The sequence below is a fragment of the Parus major genome, chromosome 1A (genome assembly GCF_001522545.3).
Source record: "Parus major isolate Abel chromosome 1A, Parus_major1.1, whole genome shotgun sequence".
NCBI classification, from domain to species: domain Eukaryota; kingdom Metazoa; phylum Chordata; class Aves; order Passeriformes; family Paridae; genus Parus; species Parus major.
In genome coordinates, this window is record NC_031773.1 from 6,657,791 (window position 1) to 6,672,735 (window position 14,945).

The 14,945-nt window shown below is 47.9% G+C and overlaps 2 protein-coding genes across 4 annotated transcripts in view; one reads left to right on the plus strand and one right to left on the minus strand.

Annotated features, from left to right (window-relative positions):
* The first annotated feature begins 6 nt into the window (after positions 1 to 6).
* On the plus strand, positions 7 to 9,068 carry TMEM243 (transmembrane protein 243). Of its 2 annotated transcripts, XM_033514775.1 has the most exons (5): positions 85 to 99; positions 5,251 to 5,376; positions 5,937 to 5,987; positions 6,814 to 6,918; positions 8,001 to 9,068. In XM_033514775.1, exons 2-5 carry the CDS (start codon positions 5,347 to 5,349, stop codon positions 8,121 to 8,123), a joined length of 309 nt encoding a protein of 102 aa, XP_033370666.1. In that variant the 5' UTR covers positions 85 to 99; positions 5,251 to 5,346; the 3' UTR covers positions 8,124 to 9,068. The 2 variants fall into 2 exon arrangements, with proteins under 2 accessions (XP_015483286.1, XP_033370666.1); XM_015627800.2 differs by lacking the exon at positions 5,251 to 5,376 and having other exon boundaries at positions 7 to 99.
* The window catches only part of DMTF1 (cyclin D binding myb like transcription factor 1), a 24,847-nt gene continuing 18,411 nt past the window's right edge, over positions 8,510 to 14,945 (minus strand). The window contains exons 14-17 of one of the 2 annotated variants that reach the window (XM_015627794.3): positions 14,637 to 14,795; positions 13,629 to 13,928; positions 10,388 to 10,535; positions 8,510 to 9,867 (exon numbers count right to left, since the gene is read on the minus strand). In XM_015627794.3, coding sequence (XP_015483280.1) covers positions 9,758 to 9,867; positions 10,388 to 10,535; positions 13,629 to 13,928; positions 14,637 to 14,795 — 717 coding nt within the window. In that variant the 3' untranslated portion in view covers positions 8,510 to 9,757. Of the gene's footprint in view, positions 9,868 to 10,387; positions 10,536 to 13,541; positions 13,929 to 14,636; positions 14,796 to 14,945 lie in introns of both variants that reach the window. The other variant, XM_015627793.3, reaches the window with a different exon arrangement.

Consider the following 14,945-nt stretch of genomic DNA (forward strand, 5'->3'; position numbering starts at 1 on the left):
CCGGCGCAGCGCCCCCGCGCCATGGAGGGATTCCCCGCCCGCGGGTACGGCACCGGCGGCGCGGACAACCGGCCGCTCTTCGGGGAGACCTCGGCCAGGGTAAGGGACAGCGCTCCGCCACGCCAGCGGCCACCCCCGGCACCCCCTGCCCCGAAACAACCCCCCGCCAAAGCAAACCGCAGCGGAGGAAACGCAGCAGAAAGTCCCGTAGTGCCCCCCGTCCACACCCTCCCGGCGTAAAAGCCCCCCGGTAATGAGGAACCTCCTCCCCGGCCGCCCCGGATAGCGGCAGCTCCCCACCCCCTGTCCCCGGGCTCGGCACGGAGCGCCGCAGGCAGCCGGCCGGCCCGCCCGAGCGAGGAACCTGCCCGAATCCTGCGAGCAAATTTAAAAATCCCTATGAAATAAGAAAGAATCCTCAGTTCCCCTTCAAAACAGCATCAAAAATCAGAAAGGCTGCACCCCAGTGGAAAAAATATAAAGGGAGCCCCCCAAATTCCAAAAGAAGGAAAAGCTTCAAATTGGCGTAATTGTAAAAAAAAAAAAACAAAAACGAAAAACTGAAATAAACCAAAAACAACCATCTCCCGATTAGTGCCCAAACCAAAAATAATCCATCAAACCCACCCCAGACGAACACGGCCTGAAATTTAAAAAAAATTCAAACCATATATCCGGAACTAATCCTCCCCAGCAAGACCCCCTTCCCAAATTAAAAACTCACAAAACATTCCCTCCCCAGGAAATCAACTTTCAAATAATCCTCCCCAAACCAACGCCCCCCCAAAACTCTACCGGGAACTTGGGGCTCGGGGTCCCAGGGTCGGGGGGACCCTCGGAGTGGGGCTGGGCAGGGGTTTGGGCACGGGCAGGGGGTCCCACAGCCGCTGTGCCCTGCAGCCCCCCAGGCCGGGGCTCTGCGGCTGCAGCACCCCAGGCTGCCTCTCACCCAGTTTGGGGGGGTCTTTGCTGGGCACGGGGATGGGGGGGATGCGTTTGGTAACTTCCTGGGAGCTGATTTTTCTCCCGGGCTGGAGGAGCTGGCAGTGGCTGTCCTTGGCGGACGTGAGGCAGCAGCGGCTCCTCAGGTGTCAATCCCCGTAAGCCGCTCGGCTCTCGGCGCTGCTGCGGGGGCTGTGCTGGGGAGGGGGCTCCTGGGGCTGCCCGGCATCGGGATCCCTCGGGAACCACGATACCTGGAGGTGTCACAGCGTCCGTCCGACACTTGGGATTGTCCCCTGTCAGGAGGGGTTACCCACACTCGTGTGTGTTTGAGGGTCGCAGGCTGAAACTGCCTGAGATTATTCACAAGTGTATCAAATGCATCACCGCCCTCCCTGCAAGAACTCGGAACAGCGTGCTGCTACAATTATGTTTAATGAAAACAAAGTGATACCAACCGGATTTTCGGGGGAACATAGAGTGATGTGGCATAGGAGGACAGGCAGGACCCCAAGAAGATGAACTGAGGGGGGGGACAGGTATCCCCCACTAGCAGCTGCTGGCCCTGATGGGGAGTGCTGGAGAAAAGGGTACCTTTGTTGGAGCAGTGCCCTGCTGGGTCCTGTTGGACAGTCCTTGGTCAGGGATTTCGGGAAGTTCCCAGCGATGGGCACTTCTGGGGACTGGGGTGTGCCAGGAGCAGCAAAGCTGTCCTGGCAGGTAACTCCCAAACTTTTCAGCCGAGGTTAAGCCTTCGATCCCTGATCCCTGTCTTTTTCCAGCTATGCCTCTGCTCGCAAAGGAGAGCGGTAAATAATAAACGTGGGATGCCAATTTCAGTTCCTGGGCTCTAACGGGGACCCAGCGTCCTGCACGTCACCCCTGCCTGTCTCCTGTGGCTTTTTTGGAAGCTGTCAGACGGGCCGAGCAGCAGCCCATGGTCTCTCGCTGCCGTACCCGTGTCCGACAGACGAGGGACCGCTGCGCTGCCCGGGGGTCGTTTCCTCCCCGATCCGCTGGGGTTGCTTAGGAACAGACGCCAGGGAGGTCCCGAGCTGGAACGTTCTGTGTCAGAAATGGAGAAGCTAAACTTTGCCTTTAAATGGGAGCAGGTCTGCCGGGAGAAGTGCGTCTGCCCCCGCCCCAGCTCTGCTTTTGGGTCTCTGCAGGTGATGGCTGATACAGGCAAACCGGGATCCTCTGCTCGGGCTGGGGCCCCAGGGAGGGGCAGGGGCAGTGCTTGTGCCCCAGGAAGCCCTGCACCCAGAATGAGGGGTCTCCCACCCTTGCCAGCAGTTGGAAATGGATGTAGAGATAGGGATTCCCTCTTTCTTGCCTTCTTGCCCTCTCCTGGTCTCCAAGCTGGTGACTTTGAGGGTAAAGCCCCTCTGTGGGGATGGCAGAGCTGGGCAGCAGCGCCCACCTCCTTGCCCTGCCGTGGTCCAGCTGCTCCTGCCAAGCTCGCTGTCCCTGTGACTGCTGAGCAGGGATGGGGCAAAACGGTACCAAAGAAGTGGCTGGTGGGAAGAGGGAGTGTAGGAACACAGCACTGATGAGTGCCAGCGCTGTGGATTCAGCTGTGGTTTCCAGGGATGCAGCACTGGCAGTGAAGGGCTGAGACAATGCAAAGGCACAGCTGCACGGTGGCAAAGAGGGGACAGAGTGCCACAGGTGCAGCATTGCTCAGGAAAGAAGTTGAAAGCCGGGTTCCTCCATAGTGGGAGCATTTGGGTGGGTGGAAGTTATTGCTATGGGTTGGAAGCAGAAAGCAATAGAGAGACTGAGGAGCTCGGGATGGGAATGATGAGCTTTTGAGGACACACCAGGAAGTCTCCATGTCATGGCCAGCATGGCCCTGAGCGCAGCCTGTATTGCCTGCAATGGCACAAGGCTGGGTCTGGCACTGCATTCAGGTATCCCCTACGGCTGCAGCGGGCTGCAATGGCTGCTGACCATCTGGACTTGCTGATGTAAGGCATAAAAATGGCCTTTCTGTCACTCCTGCAGAGATGGCACCAGGTACCCACGCTCCAGGGAACCTGCCCATTCCCTTATCCTGGCCAAGCCTCTGCCAGGATCTCTGTGGGCTCAGTCCACATGCTGCTAACTTGGAGGATTTAAGGATGGAAGGTGCTGACCTGGAATGGGGCGAAGAGGAAAGCTGCCACTCTGTCAAAGCCTGTGAAGGGAGTGTAGACATAGTCTCAGTCTTGCCTCAGTTTCCCTGCTGCTCCAAGTAACCTTGACCCAGATCCTAAAGAATCCTGGACTGTGCCCTCCTGCTTTGCAAGGATTTGGCACATCCTGACCTTATGTGCTTCTCCCAGAGGCAGATGGAGGGAGACCCCTGCACTGCAGAAGCTCCCTGGGAGAAGTCCAAAACCTCCATCCTGCAACACCCTCCCCAGAGTAGGAGGAGAGGGCAGAAACCCTTGAGTTTCAAAATGCATCTTGTGCAACAGTGAAACATGGAATTCATCTCCTGGTCTGGCCAACAGCTCGCTATGTTTCAGCTGGCTGGCTGAATGGGGACCCCATGAAGGCATGCTGGGCTGTATCAGGAGGTGGTGTGTGTGTGTGCCAGTACCCTGTGCTGGTTCAGGTGACCTCAAGCAGCTGCAGGCTCTCTGTTTTGGTGTGCCTGCTGGGTTTTTTTGTCTTTTTACTCTAACAGCTATTACAGCACATAGTGATGCTGGAGAAAAATCCTTCCTGAATCAGCTGTGCTGGTCGTGAGAGCCGGCTGTGCCAGCTGGGTGACATGCAGGACACAAGGCTCACCACAGCAGTTTCTGTGTGCCCAGTACCCAGGAATGTCTGCCCGGGCTGGGCTGTGCACTCGGACACCGTGTGGAGGTGAAAGGCTCCGTCATCCCCAATCCCTTTAGCCGTCTTGGCCTCTGCTTGAGTATTTTTAACCTTTTTGCTGTGCTAAGCTGCCTGGGGCTGAAGTGTCAGCGGGCACTGAGGAATACAGCCTCTCACTGCTTTGCCAAGCCCAAGATTTCAGGATCAGTGTCTCTAATCCCTGGATCCTGAAATACCTTCTTCTGCCGGCAGCGCATTTGGAAAATGTGAGTGACCGCAGGTTTAGGCACGGGAAGGGGATGCCTTGGCCACAGGGACTGGGTGCCACGTGCTCCACTGCCAGCATCTGTACCTGATCCGGCTGTCCCTGGGAAGTCCAGCAGTCAGCAGTGTGAGATGAGAGGTCCCTGTGCTGGGGGATGCTCTCTCCCACACTGAAACAGTCAGGAGAGAAAAGCTCCATGCTCGCTTGTCAAGTCTGACACCTTGTTTTCTCATGCCAGTCCAGTTTGTCCTCATGCAGTGGGTCTCTGGTTAATCAGGAGCACAGTCATGGCTGGGTTACTGGATGGTGATTGAGTGTGTGTCCATCCCTCTGAGCTGTGGCAGTGCTCACCAGGTGAGCTCTGTAGGTTGGTGACCCACTGTTGTGCAGCTGGCTCCCTGGCATTCCCTGATGTTTCTGCTGCCATATCACCAGCTCTGTGTGCAGAAATGCTGGTGAGGAGAAGGGGTTTGTGCCTGGCTGGTGAGGACCTTGCACAGGGGCTGCTGGAGACAATTTCCTATGGAGGGGGAGTCACTTCCCACTGCTGCAGCCACTGCTGTTCCCCCACAGACTGGGGCCTTGAAGCTACAAGAGCATCAGTGGTTTGGTTTTATTAAGAGGAGTTAGGGACTAAGAAGAGGTTTCAAAGAGTCTGCTTGCTGTGGCCCTATCCCTTGGGGAACACAACCAGAGCACAGCATCCACCTGTTCCTGAACCACCTTAACGTGAGCTCCACAAAGTCAGGGCTGGTGGTGTCCCACAAAACCATGACTTGCTGCTGTCTCCTCTTTGCTTTCTTCTAGTGCCCTGCTGCTGTCATGTGTTACTTCTTCATGGCCTGGGACTTCTCCTTCTACAAATCCAAATTCTAGGAGGGAAGAAGGGTGCAAGAGCAGGTGGAGGGAAGCCTGTGTTGCCCTGCCTGCTGGCTGAGATGTTTTGGGCAAAATGCTTTCACTGCTCAAACTCTTTTCTCACTTTCCTTTCACCATGACTACTTAATGACTCTCAGTATAATTAATCGGTGTCTGGGGTGTTTTCTCTCTGCACATTTTTTCTGCTGTAGCTGTTCTTTTAGCTGTTGTCAGCTATCTGGGATGTCACACCTGGCTGTGTGCAGCCCAGTCCGATTGTGGCGTGGATATTTATACTCGGAGCAACACCAGGGAGGAGGCAGTGTGCTGGCAGGGATTGGAATATTCTCATTTTCCTTTGTTTTTTTTTACTCCAGAAAGTTCATCAGGCATGGGTGCTCCTCTGAGCCCGTGGTCACAGAGCCCAGTGTCACAGCCAGTCCCTGCCCTGATGCCACTGGGATGTGACTGTGATGCTGCCACTGAGGGATCTTTCTTCCCAGGTGCAAAAATCTGTGTCCTCCCAGTTGTTCTATACTGATCAGGAGCAGCAGAAAGACGTGTGGGGGGAATATCTGTCTGTCCAAGCAGAGCCACTGTGTGGCATCTTCAGATCTGCTGGTGTTAGGTGGAGCATTTGAGGTGTGGGCAATGCTTCACCTCCTTGCCAACAGCCCACAGATTCCCACCTAAGACTCTATCAATCTATTAATTCTCAGGCTGTGAGGCTAAAAAAAGCTTTTTCTGACAACCTCCATCTGTGCACTCCCACTTTAAAAAAAATTTAAATATAATTTGCACAATTGTAATAATTTGGATATAGTGGAGAAACCATTTGCAAATGAGCAAACCTGCTGCATGAAGCCTTGACCAGCACAGCCTCCCTGGGGAAGAAACCTTCCTGTGTGGCAGAGCTGACCATGGAGCCCTGATGGTGTCCTGGGGATAACGTGGATCCTGGCTGATGCTCTCAGTGTTGTTGGTTAATGCTCTGATGTATATGGTTTGGGGTTTTTTTTGTTGTTGGTTTTTTAGGTACATATAACACTTCTCTCTTCTTCAGGACAGAATCATCAATCTAGTTGTTGGTGGCTTAACAACCTTGCTGCTTGTAGTAAGTATCTCCCATCCCACTCATCCATGTTGTACCTTGAACTGACAGGGAGAAAACCAAAATTCCTCTCCAAAAATGGGTGGTGAAACTTCCAATGACCAAAGAGGCTCTGATTTAGGGGAAGCAGTTGTTTTGGAACATATCTATCTTTTGAACCTCTGACAACAGAAGGGGAATACCTTTCTTTAAGAGCTCCAATAAAATCCTTGAAGTTCCCTGGTAGATTGTCCTTCCTGGCTGAACATGAGGCTGGGTGAGACAACAAAGCATTTATGTGCCAGGAGAGCATGTTTGCTTCCATTTCCTTCTATTTATGATTTATTGTCCTCTATTTATGGCTTATATAAGTCTTTCCAAAGTTTGTCCCTTTGTGTTGAGCTGTGCTTTCCCCAAGCTAAAGACAAACGCAGCGCTGTCAGTGGTGTGGTCCACAGGGATTGTTGGAGGGCTGAGGTGCAGGGAGGCTGTGGGGACAGGGGAGGTGCCAGCTGGTGGAACACTTGGCTGAAGGGATGCTCCTGCATGGGCAGTGTGCACCCCTGGGCCTGATGGCTTCACGGCTACTTGGAGGGTGGTTTCTGGCAATAAGCCAGCGTTGCAAAGCTTTCATCTTTTTTTTCCACTCTTCTCAGTGTGCAGCTGTATCAAAGCAGTTTTCCTCCAGACTTGCACATTTTCCTTCAGCTGCTCAGGGGTGGGAGTCAGAGACCAGGGAGGGGTGTGCAGATCAGGATGCGAGCGCTGTGCTGCTCCAGCCCTTGGGCTGAGCCTCTTCTCACTGCAGCTCTGGCCAGTGAAATCTTTATCTTTGTTTTCCCCCATACAGGTCACTCTAATCAGTGCTTTTGTCTTCCCGCAACTACCTCCAAAACCTGTGAATGTATTTTTTGCTTTCTGCATCTCCTTGTGTTGCATTTCTGCTGGCATTCTTGTAAGTACCGCCACGTTTGCCGTGCTTTTGAATCAATGGCTCTGAATAAAATCTGCTTTACGTGGTGCTGCCTTCTCTTTTACACTCTCCTAGAAAAGCTTTCCTGCCTCCGTAACACAAGCTGACAATGAGGGAGTGGTAATGAGTTTTGTATTTACTGCAGAGTAAGTGTGTGAACTGAGCCAACTCCTGCAGCCCAGCTGTGGTGTAAGACTTGTCACCTCTGTGGCACTGCCACCTGGAGCTGCGAGGGGAGACACAGAGCAGGAAACCAGGGATCAGAGCACTGAAATGGGAGTGCAGAGATGGATTGTGCTGCAGAAGACATTTGAAGTGGGATCAGCGATGCACTTGCATTAGTCAGTGACATTTCAAACACAGGGGATGAGTTACAGGGGTAGGAAGCTACAGGAAGTAGAAGATGTTTCTCTACTCAATAACTGCAGAATTCCAAGGAAGTTGCTCCCAAGCACCGGCAAAGGGAACTGGCAGGTCTAAGTTCATAGAATCACAGAATGGTTTGGGTTGGAAGGGGCTGTCAAAGAACATCTAGTCCAATGCCCCTTACATGGGCAGGCACATTGGTGGCTCCTTCTGCTGTAGCTTTTCACACTTGGAGTATTCTCCTTCTTGCAGCTCTGACCTGGAGCAGCCCTGAACCCCTCACTGATGGGAACACTGGGAAATTGCTCTTCAGTGCCTGCTCAGTCCCAGTTTTTGATCCTACAGCCAGTGGCCAGGACTCTGCCCAGAATAGACTGTGTTAGTGCAAAGCTGGTATTTGTCCTCATCCACCAGGGTGTAGCCAGCTTTGAGTGTTAAAACACCCCCAGCTAAGCCACCCACTCTCCCTCTCTTGTCAGCAAAGCTGACCAGACAGCACATGTCCTCAGGGCCAGTTTCACATACACACACACTCAAGTCTCTCTGGCCAGAGGAAGCTGGATTGTTTTACAAACAAATTCAAGTTTGTTTTACAAACTCCCAAAACTAAATCTACAAGTTGCCAATTCAGTTACCAAAGAAAGTTTCCTCAGAATACTTGGCTTTTTGAAATAACACAAACTCCTTTTCTCTTCTAGATCTACTGGTATCGACAAGGAGACCTGGAACCCAAATTTAGAAATCTAATTTACTACATATTGTTTTCTATTGTCATGTTATGTATATGTGCCAACCTGTACTTCCATGAAGTGGGTAAATGAAGGACATTGGGAATACCCAGCAATGATGCTACTGTGTCAGAGTGCTTCCAGCTCAGCTCTCAGCTCTACTCGACATTTAAGTGAGAACCATCAGCCTGAGAGGAAAGAAGTGGGTTGTGCAAGGATAAATCAGTACATGATTTTCATGTAAATGTATATGTAATGTCCCTCTTGTTGGGGAGAATTATTGCCATAAGACGTGACATTCTGCTTTTTTTTGAAGAGCTACTGTTGCGCTTAATGAACATTCCAGTTGTACTGATGTTTCAGAATGGCACAAGCTTTTTCATTTTGGAAAAAAATGCACTTTTTTTATTACTGTACAAATAAACTGCAGCACTGAAAGGATCTGTGGCAGTATAAATAAATGGCATCTTACAGTCAAGTAAGACAAATACTCTTTATTTTGTTGAAACTGAATATACAATTATTTCTGTTCCCTAGGCAACCATTTAAAACTACAACTTATTTTTCACATTAACAAAACCACAGACTGAAAAAGACCAACTCTTGATTATGAAGAGCTAATTACAGAAATAAATAAAATAATTTATACAAGTCTTTAGTTTCTATAGCTTTTTCTCTTGATTCCTAGCTAACAGGCTGCTGTTCAGCCTAGTGTCTGTTTCAAACAACGTAGGAATTAATTGGCTTCCTTTGCCTCAGGGCCCTATGTCCAGACTCTCACAGAGCTATTCCTCCAAGACTTTGCCACCTTCACACCATTCCCATTGATTAACTTGCTGCAGAAATCACATCTGGAGAGGTGGTTGGTAGTGTCAGGTAAACAGCGAGAGACAAATGTTCCAATCTACTCACAACAATCTTGAAATTCCAAGCTTGTGGGGGGAGGCCGGTGGGTCCCAGTAGCTTCCCTTTCTCATAGCCCTTCCCTTTTTGTTCAGCTTGCTGTAGTGATGAGAGAAAAGAAAAAAAAAAAAAAAACAAAACAAAACAGGAAAAGATTTTCCACAAATGATCTTTCTGAGCTCTGTCCATTGCCAGCAATGGACTTCTCAGGAACAAGCAGAGCAGGCAAGTCCCATAGGCTTCTGCCTTCTTCCTGTGCCACAGACATACTAACGAGTCAGGTGAGATGGGAATTCACACCACTGCTTCATGATGCTGCCCATGCTCCCTGAAGTCTTTGATGGAACTCACTCCTTCCTGAAATGTAACAGTCTCTTACTCCATGTATTACAAGAGTCAGTAAGTGCAAAAATCACCCATTCTTCATGAAACCTGTGCAAACTAATACTTGCTGCGGCACTAAGAGGCTACAGTCCACAATCTTTGACTTCTGTCCAGTTTTCCATGTGTGCAGTTCAGCACATCAGTAACAAGTCAGATCAGAAGTGACTGGATGGGTCTGAGCACTGTGAGCAATGCACCAGAGGCCCTTCTGGAACACCCCAGTGAGATGTGGCACCTCAGGCCTTGGCTGGCGGCTCAGTCCTCCCTCCTGGATGAGGGAAAGAGCCTGAGCAGAGAAAGTGCACCGGAGTCATTTCACACTGGAAGCTCCTGTTCAAAGAGACAGACCGTGACTGCTTTCTTTGGAAATGTGGCACAGAGTTGTAACTAATTTCACAATGCAAACATGGTCAATAGAAAATAGACACCATTGCTGCTTCTCAGTGACAGCTCACTAAGTCCTCAACATCCTTTGAATCTTCCGAGTCAGGACTGCCCAACGATGAGCCAATAATGTGTGACCCATCTCCATGATGTTGTAAGATAGGATCTGCCAAGGAACAAAAAGCATTAGAACTATTGCTGTGCCATTATAACAAAATGTAAAAGACAAACTTAGGCAATGTAGCCTGGAATTCTAACCAATTACAGGCAGTGCTGCTCAAACTAGGCAGTTTGCAATTTCTAGTTTCACAGCATCCTAGAATAGCTGGGGTTGGAAGGGACCTCTGGAGATCCTCTAGTCCAACCCCTTGCTAAAGCTGGTTCAGCTAGAGCACAGGAGCAGATCCAGGTGGGTATTGAGTATCTTTAGAGAAGGTAAGTGATGACCGATATGGATGCAGTGGTGTGACTCACATTTGCATCCATCGGGTATTACACCATCAGTGCTGACCCTCTGATGGCTCTACAGGGAGATCCTTCCTCTGGGGAGGAGTATTTGTTATGTTACTTGAAATTTCATAGCACTGATATGTAAAATTATTTAGGAGAAAGCAAGGATCTTTGAAGTGTTGTCTGCAGAGACTCAAAAGCTCTATACACTGCTTTAATGAAAGGGACTGTCATACCTGTGAGAGTTGTCAAGGGCAGGACTGATTCACTATCTATATCATCTGTTGCCTGGATAAAACCATGGGAAGAAGGAACAATAAGCACAGTCTCATCGTCTATTGTAGGCTGATCAACTTGTTCTTCTATTGTTGGGGAACCCAGGTCCTGCACAACACAGAACAGGCCATGAGAATGTATTCCTTGTAGTATAAACAAAAACCTGCATTGCTCAGCCATGTTCCACAGTAATACACTCTGGATTAATTTTACCTCATTAAATTAAAATGTCAGCACCTGAGATAGCTTATTTCAGCATTTACAGGGACATTTCATCTTAGTGCAGGCACCCAAAAACAAGATGAGAAGAATTCTACCCTGTTGAGCAATGGTGGAGAGGAAGAGAGACACTGCAAGGTGGTGGCAAATCATTCCCTTGCAAGTCAAATATTATGTCTATGAAGACAAATTAGGCTTTTCCACTACTTGCTGCCTAGATGTTCTGAAACTGAAGCATTACACCTTTATTACCTGAAACTGAAGCATTGCCTCCACAAACCCAACAGCTTTACCTCAAGTTTCACAATTTCTGTTGTTAAGTTTTAACTGACACTGAACATAGAGCTCAAAAGATCCACTTTACTTGCTGTGCCTTGCTTGGTCTGTCACTGGCTGGAGGTTGGCTCCAGACTTTTCTTGCTGAACCTCATGATAGCAGAGGATTGACAACACACTGATTCTTTCCAGGTACAAGTTGTCAATACCCTCATTCTCTTCCAGTCCTGCCACTGCTGCTGCTGCTGCCTCTTCCCTGGCTCCTGTGGTACTGGAATGGCAGCAACACATCTGGCTGACTCAGTGTCACAGCACACTTTTGGTTCCACAAATGCAATGAAGTCATCCCATGCAGTACTGCCAGCACCAGCAGAGATATTTGGATTCCAGTTTTTGTGTGGACCATGCGTAAGGTTTGGTCAAACATCAGGAATCCCTGATGTAGAATGCTAGCAACTGCTGCTGACACAATGGAAGGCACCTGGATTTATCACTGTTTTTAGAGGGAGCAGGAATTGTTTTTGAGAGGTTACAGCCCTCTATATTTAAGAAAATACTAATGTTCCTCTACCTTGTTTTTTTGTAGGAAAACTTGTTTCCCTACATAACTCCACAGTGTTTCTGCAAAGGCAGCTGCCTGAAAACCCCTTCCCTGATGCTGCTGAAGAGGAGCTGACAACCTGTGCTGCAGCTCAATGAACTGCACTAAGTCCCATCCAGAAGGGCCTGACCTGCAGGAGCAGCTCTCAGCAGAGCACACAGCTCTGCTCACAGCAGCACTGGGCTGCAAGGCTTGAAACTGGGAAGAGGAGGCGTGAAAAACTAAAGAAGCCATTGTGGCAAATGGGCACCTTTCCCAGCCAGAAATAATACAACCCTGCAGCATGACTGCCTGCCTCCCACTACCCACCCACAGTGACAATACAACCCTGGCAAGCTCATAAAAATAACACTGACTTAAAGAAAACAAAATTTAGGCATGTTTTTCTAGATACCTTTTCACTGAGAATTACTCACAGACAGTTCACTATTTCCTAGAATTTAAGTACACATGTCAAACTTGAATCTGACTTGAAAAGTAAGGCAAATTAGAATTACAAATTCAGTTTGTTTTTCTGTATAAAAAAAAAAAAAGTTTAGTTTTACATTCTGCTAGCCAGGAGCAATTTGTACAAAGTTAAATTAGGAACTAGCTTAATATCAAAAGTTTATTAATTCTACCTTGAGAAGCTGAAGTTATAAAATAAGAATAGAAAGCTGATGGTCTGCCTCAAATGTTGAAAATCTTATCACAAGTACGTCAACCATGACACAGAAAGAGGAAAAGGAAAGAATAATCCCCAGCTTTGGATGTATTCAGGATTCAGATGCTTCTGTAGTAGCAAACTTGAGATGTACAAACATTCTCCCTTTTGTAAAAGCAAAATGGATATGCACTATTAGAAGCTTCTTCAAAGACCAAAGCATATTAATGATGGATTTTCAAGGCTGACAAAGCAGAAATGCAGCTACTGTAGAGAACAGTGTTCTAAAATACAGGAAGGGGTATTTCACTCTAACTCATCTTTTCCCAAATTCAAACCTGTAAAGGAAGAGGAATTTTCTACCCACTAAAGAGCGTTATCTTCTTTTTAGCATCTCTTTTTCTGTGACTTAGTCATTTTCATAATTCCAACAACTGAAAGATTGAGGAACTTAGTAAACTCATTTCTGCATCTCATGTGTTGGAGATGAGTAAATCTGAGGCCAGAAAGAGAAGCAGCTTAATGCTTTAAATTCCCATTTAAAAGATACTTGACTGGATGTTTAGTCAAACATAGTATGATAGTATGTTTAACAGAAGTCCTCAAAACTGGAAACTGAGGTACATCTTGAAGAATGTTATGACATTCATAAAGCAAAACCTAAACACTCTAGCTCACCTCACCTCAATCAAACCATTTGATGCAGGTATGCTGGACAATTAACAGCCCAGTTTAAAGCAACAGCATCAAACAGGAAACACCTGAAGGCAACCGTTCAGTGTCACCAATGTTTCAGCTTTCCACTGTCCCCATGCAGAATTACCCTGAACACTGAAGCAACTCCACAGCTAGTGAGGTGTTCAATGCTTCAGATAAAATCAAGTATAAGTCTCAGTACCAAATTAAATGCTGTTACTTTCATATTCATAACACACTAACGAAGCTCAAGGATAGAGGATCTCAGCAAATACTTGCAGAATGGTGATAATCACAGAATTGTTTGTATGGGAAGGGACCTTGAAGATCACCCAAAGCCCCATCCAATCTGCCCTTGAACATTTCCAGAGATGAGGCAGCCCACAGCTTCTCTGGACAACTTGTTCGAGTGCCTCACCACTCTCACAGGAAAGAACTTTCTCCTAATACCTCATCTAAACCTACATTCTTTCAGTTTGAAGCCATTCCCCCTTGTTCTGTAACTATATGTCACAACTCTTATGAATAGTCTCTCTCCATCCTTCTCAATTCAGCTATCAATATAAATGAAATCACTGAGATATTTCAGATGAATAGCTTAACGTAAAGACCACAGATTCAATGAAATAATTCTCTGTGCAGAAATGGGGAAAATACCAAGTTTCATGCCCTCCCTTACCTCAGTAACGTAAGTGTTGGGTAAATCAGAGTGAGAATCCTCATTCTGTTTCAGGCTAGCATCAGCAATCTCCTCCTCAGTTCTTACCATAACTCCATCCATCAGTTCTCTACTATTCCTGCTGCTAAATTTGGAAGCATCATCTTCGTTGTAGGCTGACTGCTCTTCGTCACTCAGCTTGGACTGATGGATATCATGTGGGAAAGTATTTGTTCCTAGGGTGTCTGGAGGATCTGTCAGGTCAGCTGACTGAATGTCTGAATCCACAGTCAGTTCTGTCTGGGTGACAGAGGAGGAGATGTCTTCGGCAGCAACGGTGCGGATTATCACACTCGGCGTGTGGCACTGCACTGTGACGTTGTCACTTGTGTTTAACAAATGCTCTGGCTGTGAGCAGCATTTGCAAAAAAAGAGACAAACAAAACCCCAAAAAAGGTCAGAGACTTTCCTGTAACTATCTACAGATCTTTCAAGCAAATACAAGCAAAAGGATTCCAATTGCTAAGTATAGTTTAGAGTTTTATATACACAGTATATCAGCCCAGATCATCTGTTGACCTTTCCTGTTCCTAAAGGATAACTCTGTAGACTGAATGTGGTGCCATGTGTTAAGTCACAAATAAATACATAATAATATTAAAGAGGCAACCATTCACGTGAGGATCACTGTAGATTCAAAAGGTCGGCGTTCCACTGAATTTTTAATCACTTTTGTGATTCAATATCCAGTTTGCTACTCCTTTCCTCCCTCTAACAAAAAGCAATACTTGTCACTACTATCCAATGTTGTGGGCCAAAATCTATTTGTGAGAGTAACTGAAAACATCACAGAACAACAAGATCTGGTTTTTCTGGGGACCAAGCCACTAAATGGAGACATCCTGTTCAGAACTCGCTCACTAAGCTAAGTTCTGAAGCAACCAGAGGTTGCTTTTTCAAAACAATACACAAACCCCCAAATTCTCTGTCTTCAGGATTTTAAACAAAGTAACATTGTTATGACTCAAGAACCGCTTTGCAAATGTAACATAGATGTGCAGGGCCTTGCATTACAATGTTCCCCTTCCCCCAGAGCCCAAAGCCCAGAGCTCTCACAGATAAGGCGTGAACGATGATCTGCTCCGGGGAGGCCGGAGCTGCCGCAGCCGCCAGGGTCATGGTGGGACTCGTTGCCAGGGTTAAAGGGAGGCCTTGGCTCGAGCTTGTCTGCAGTAAATAGGTACCTGGTGTCCCAGTCGGCTGCAGGTGGAAAGACTAAAACGACAACACAGGTTTAATACCCAAAAACACTGCCCAGGACAAACTGGAGTATTTTGATTTACGTGGATCAGCCTAACTGGTCCTCCCTGGAAAATACCACACCAATCCAATCCCTTCTGCACTGACTGCTGCATTGCACTCAAA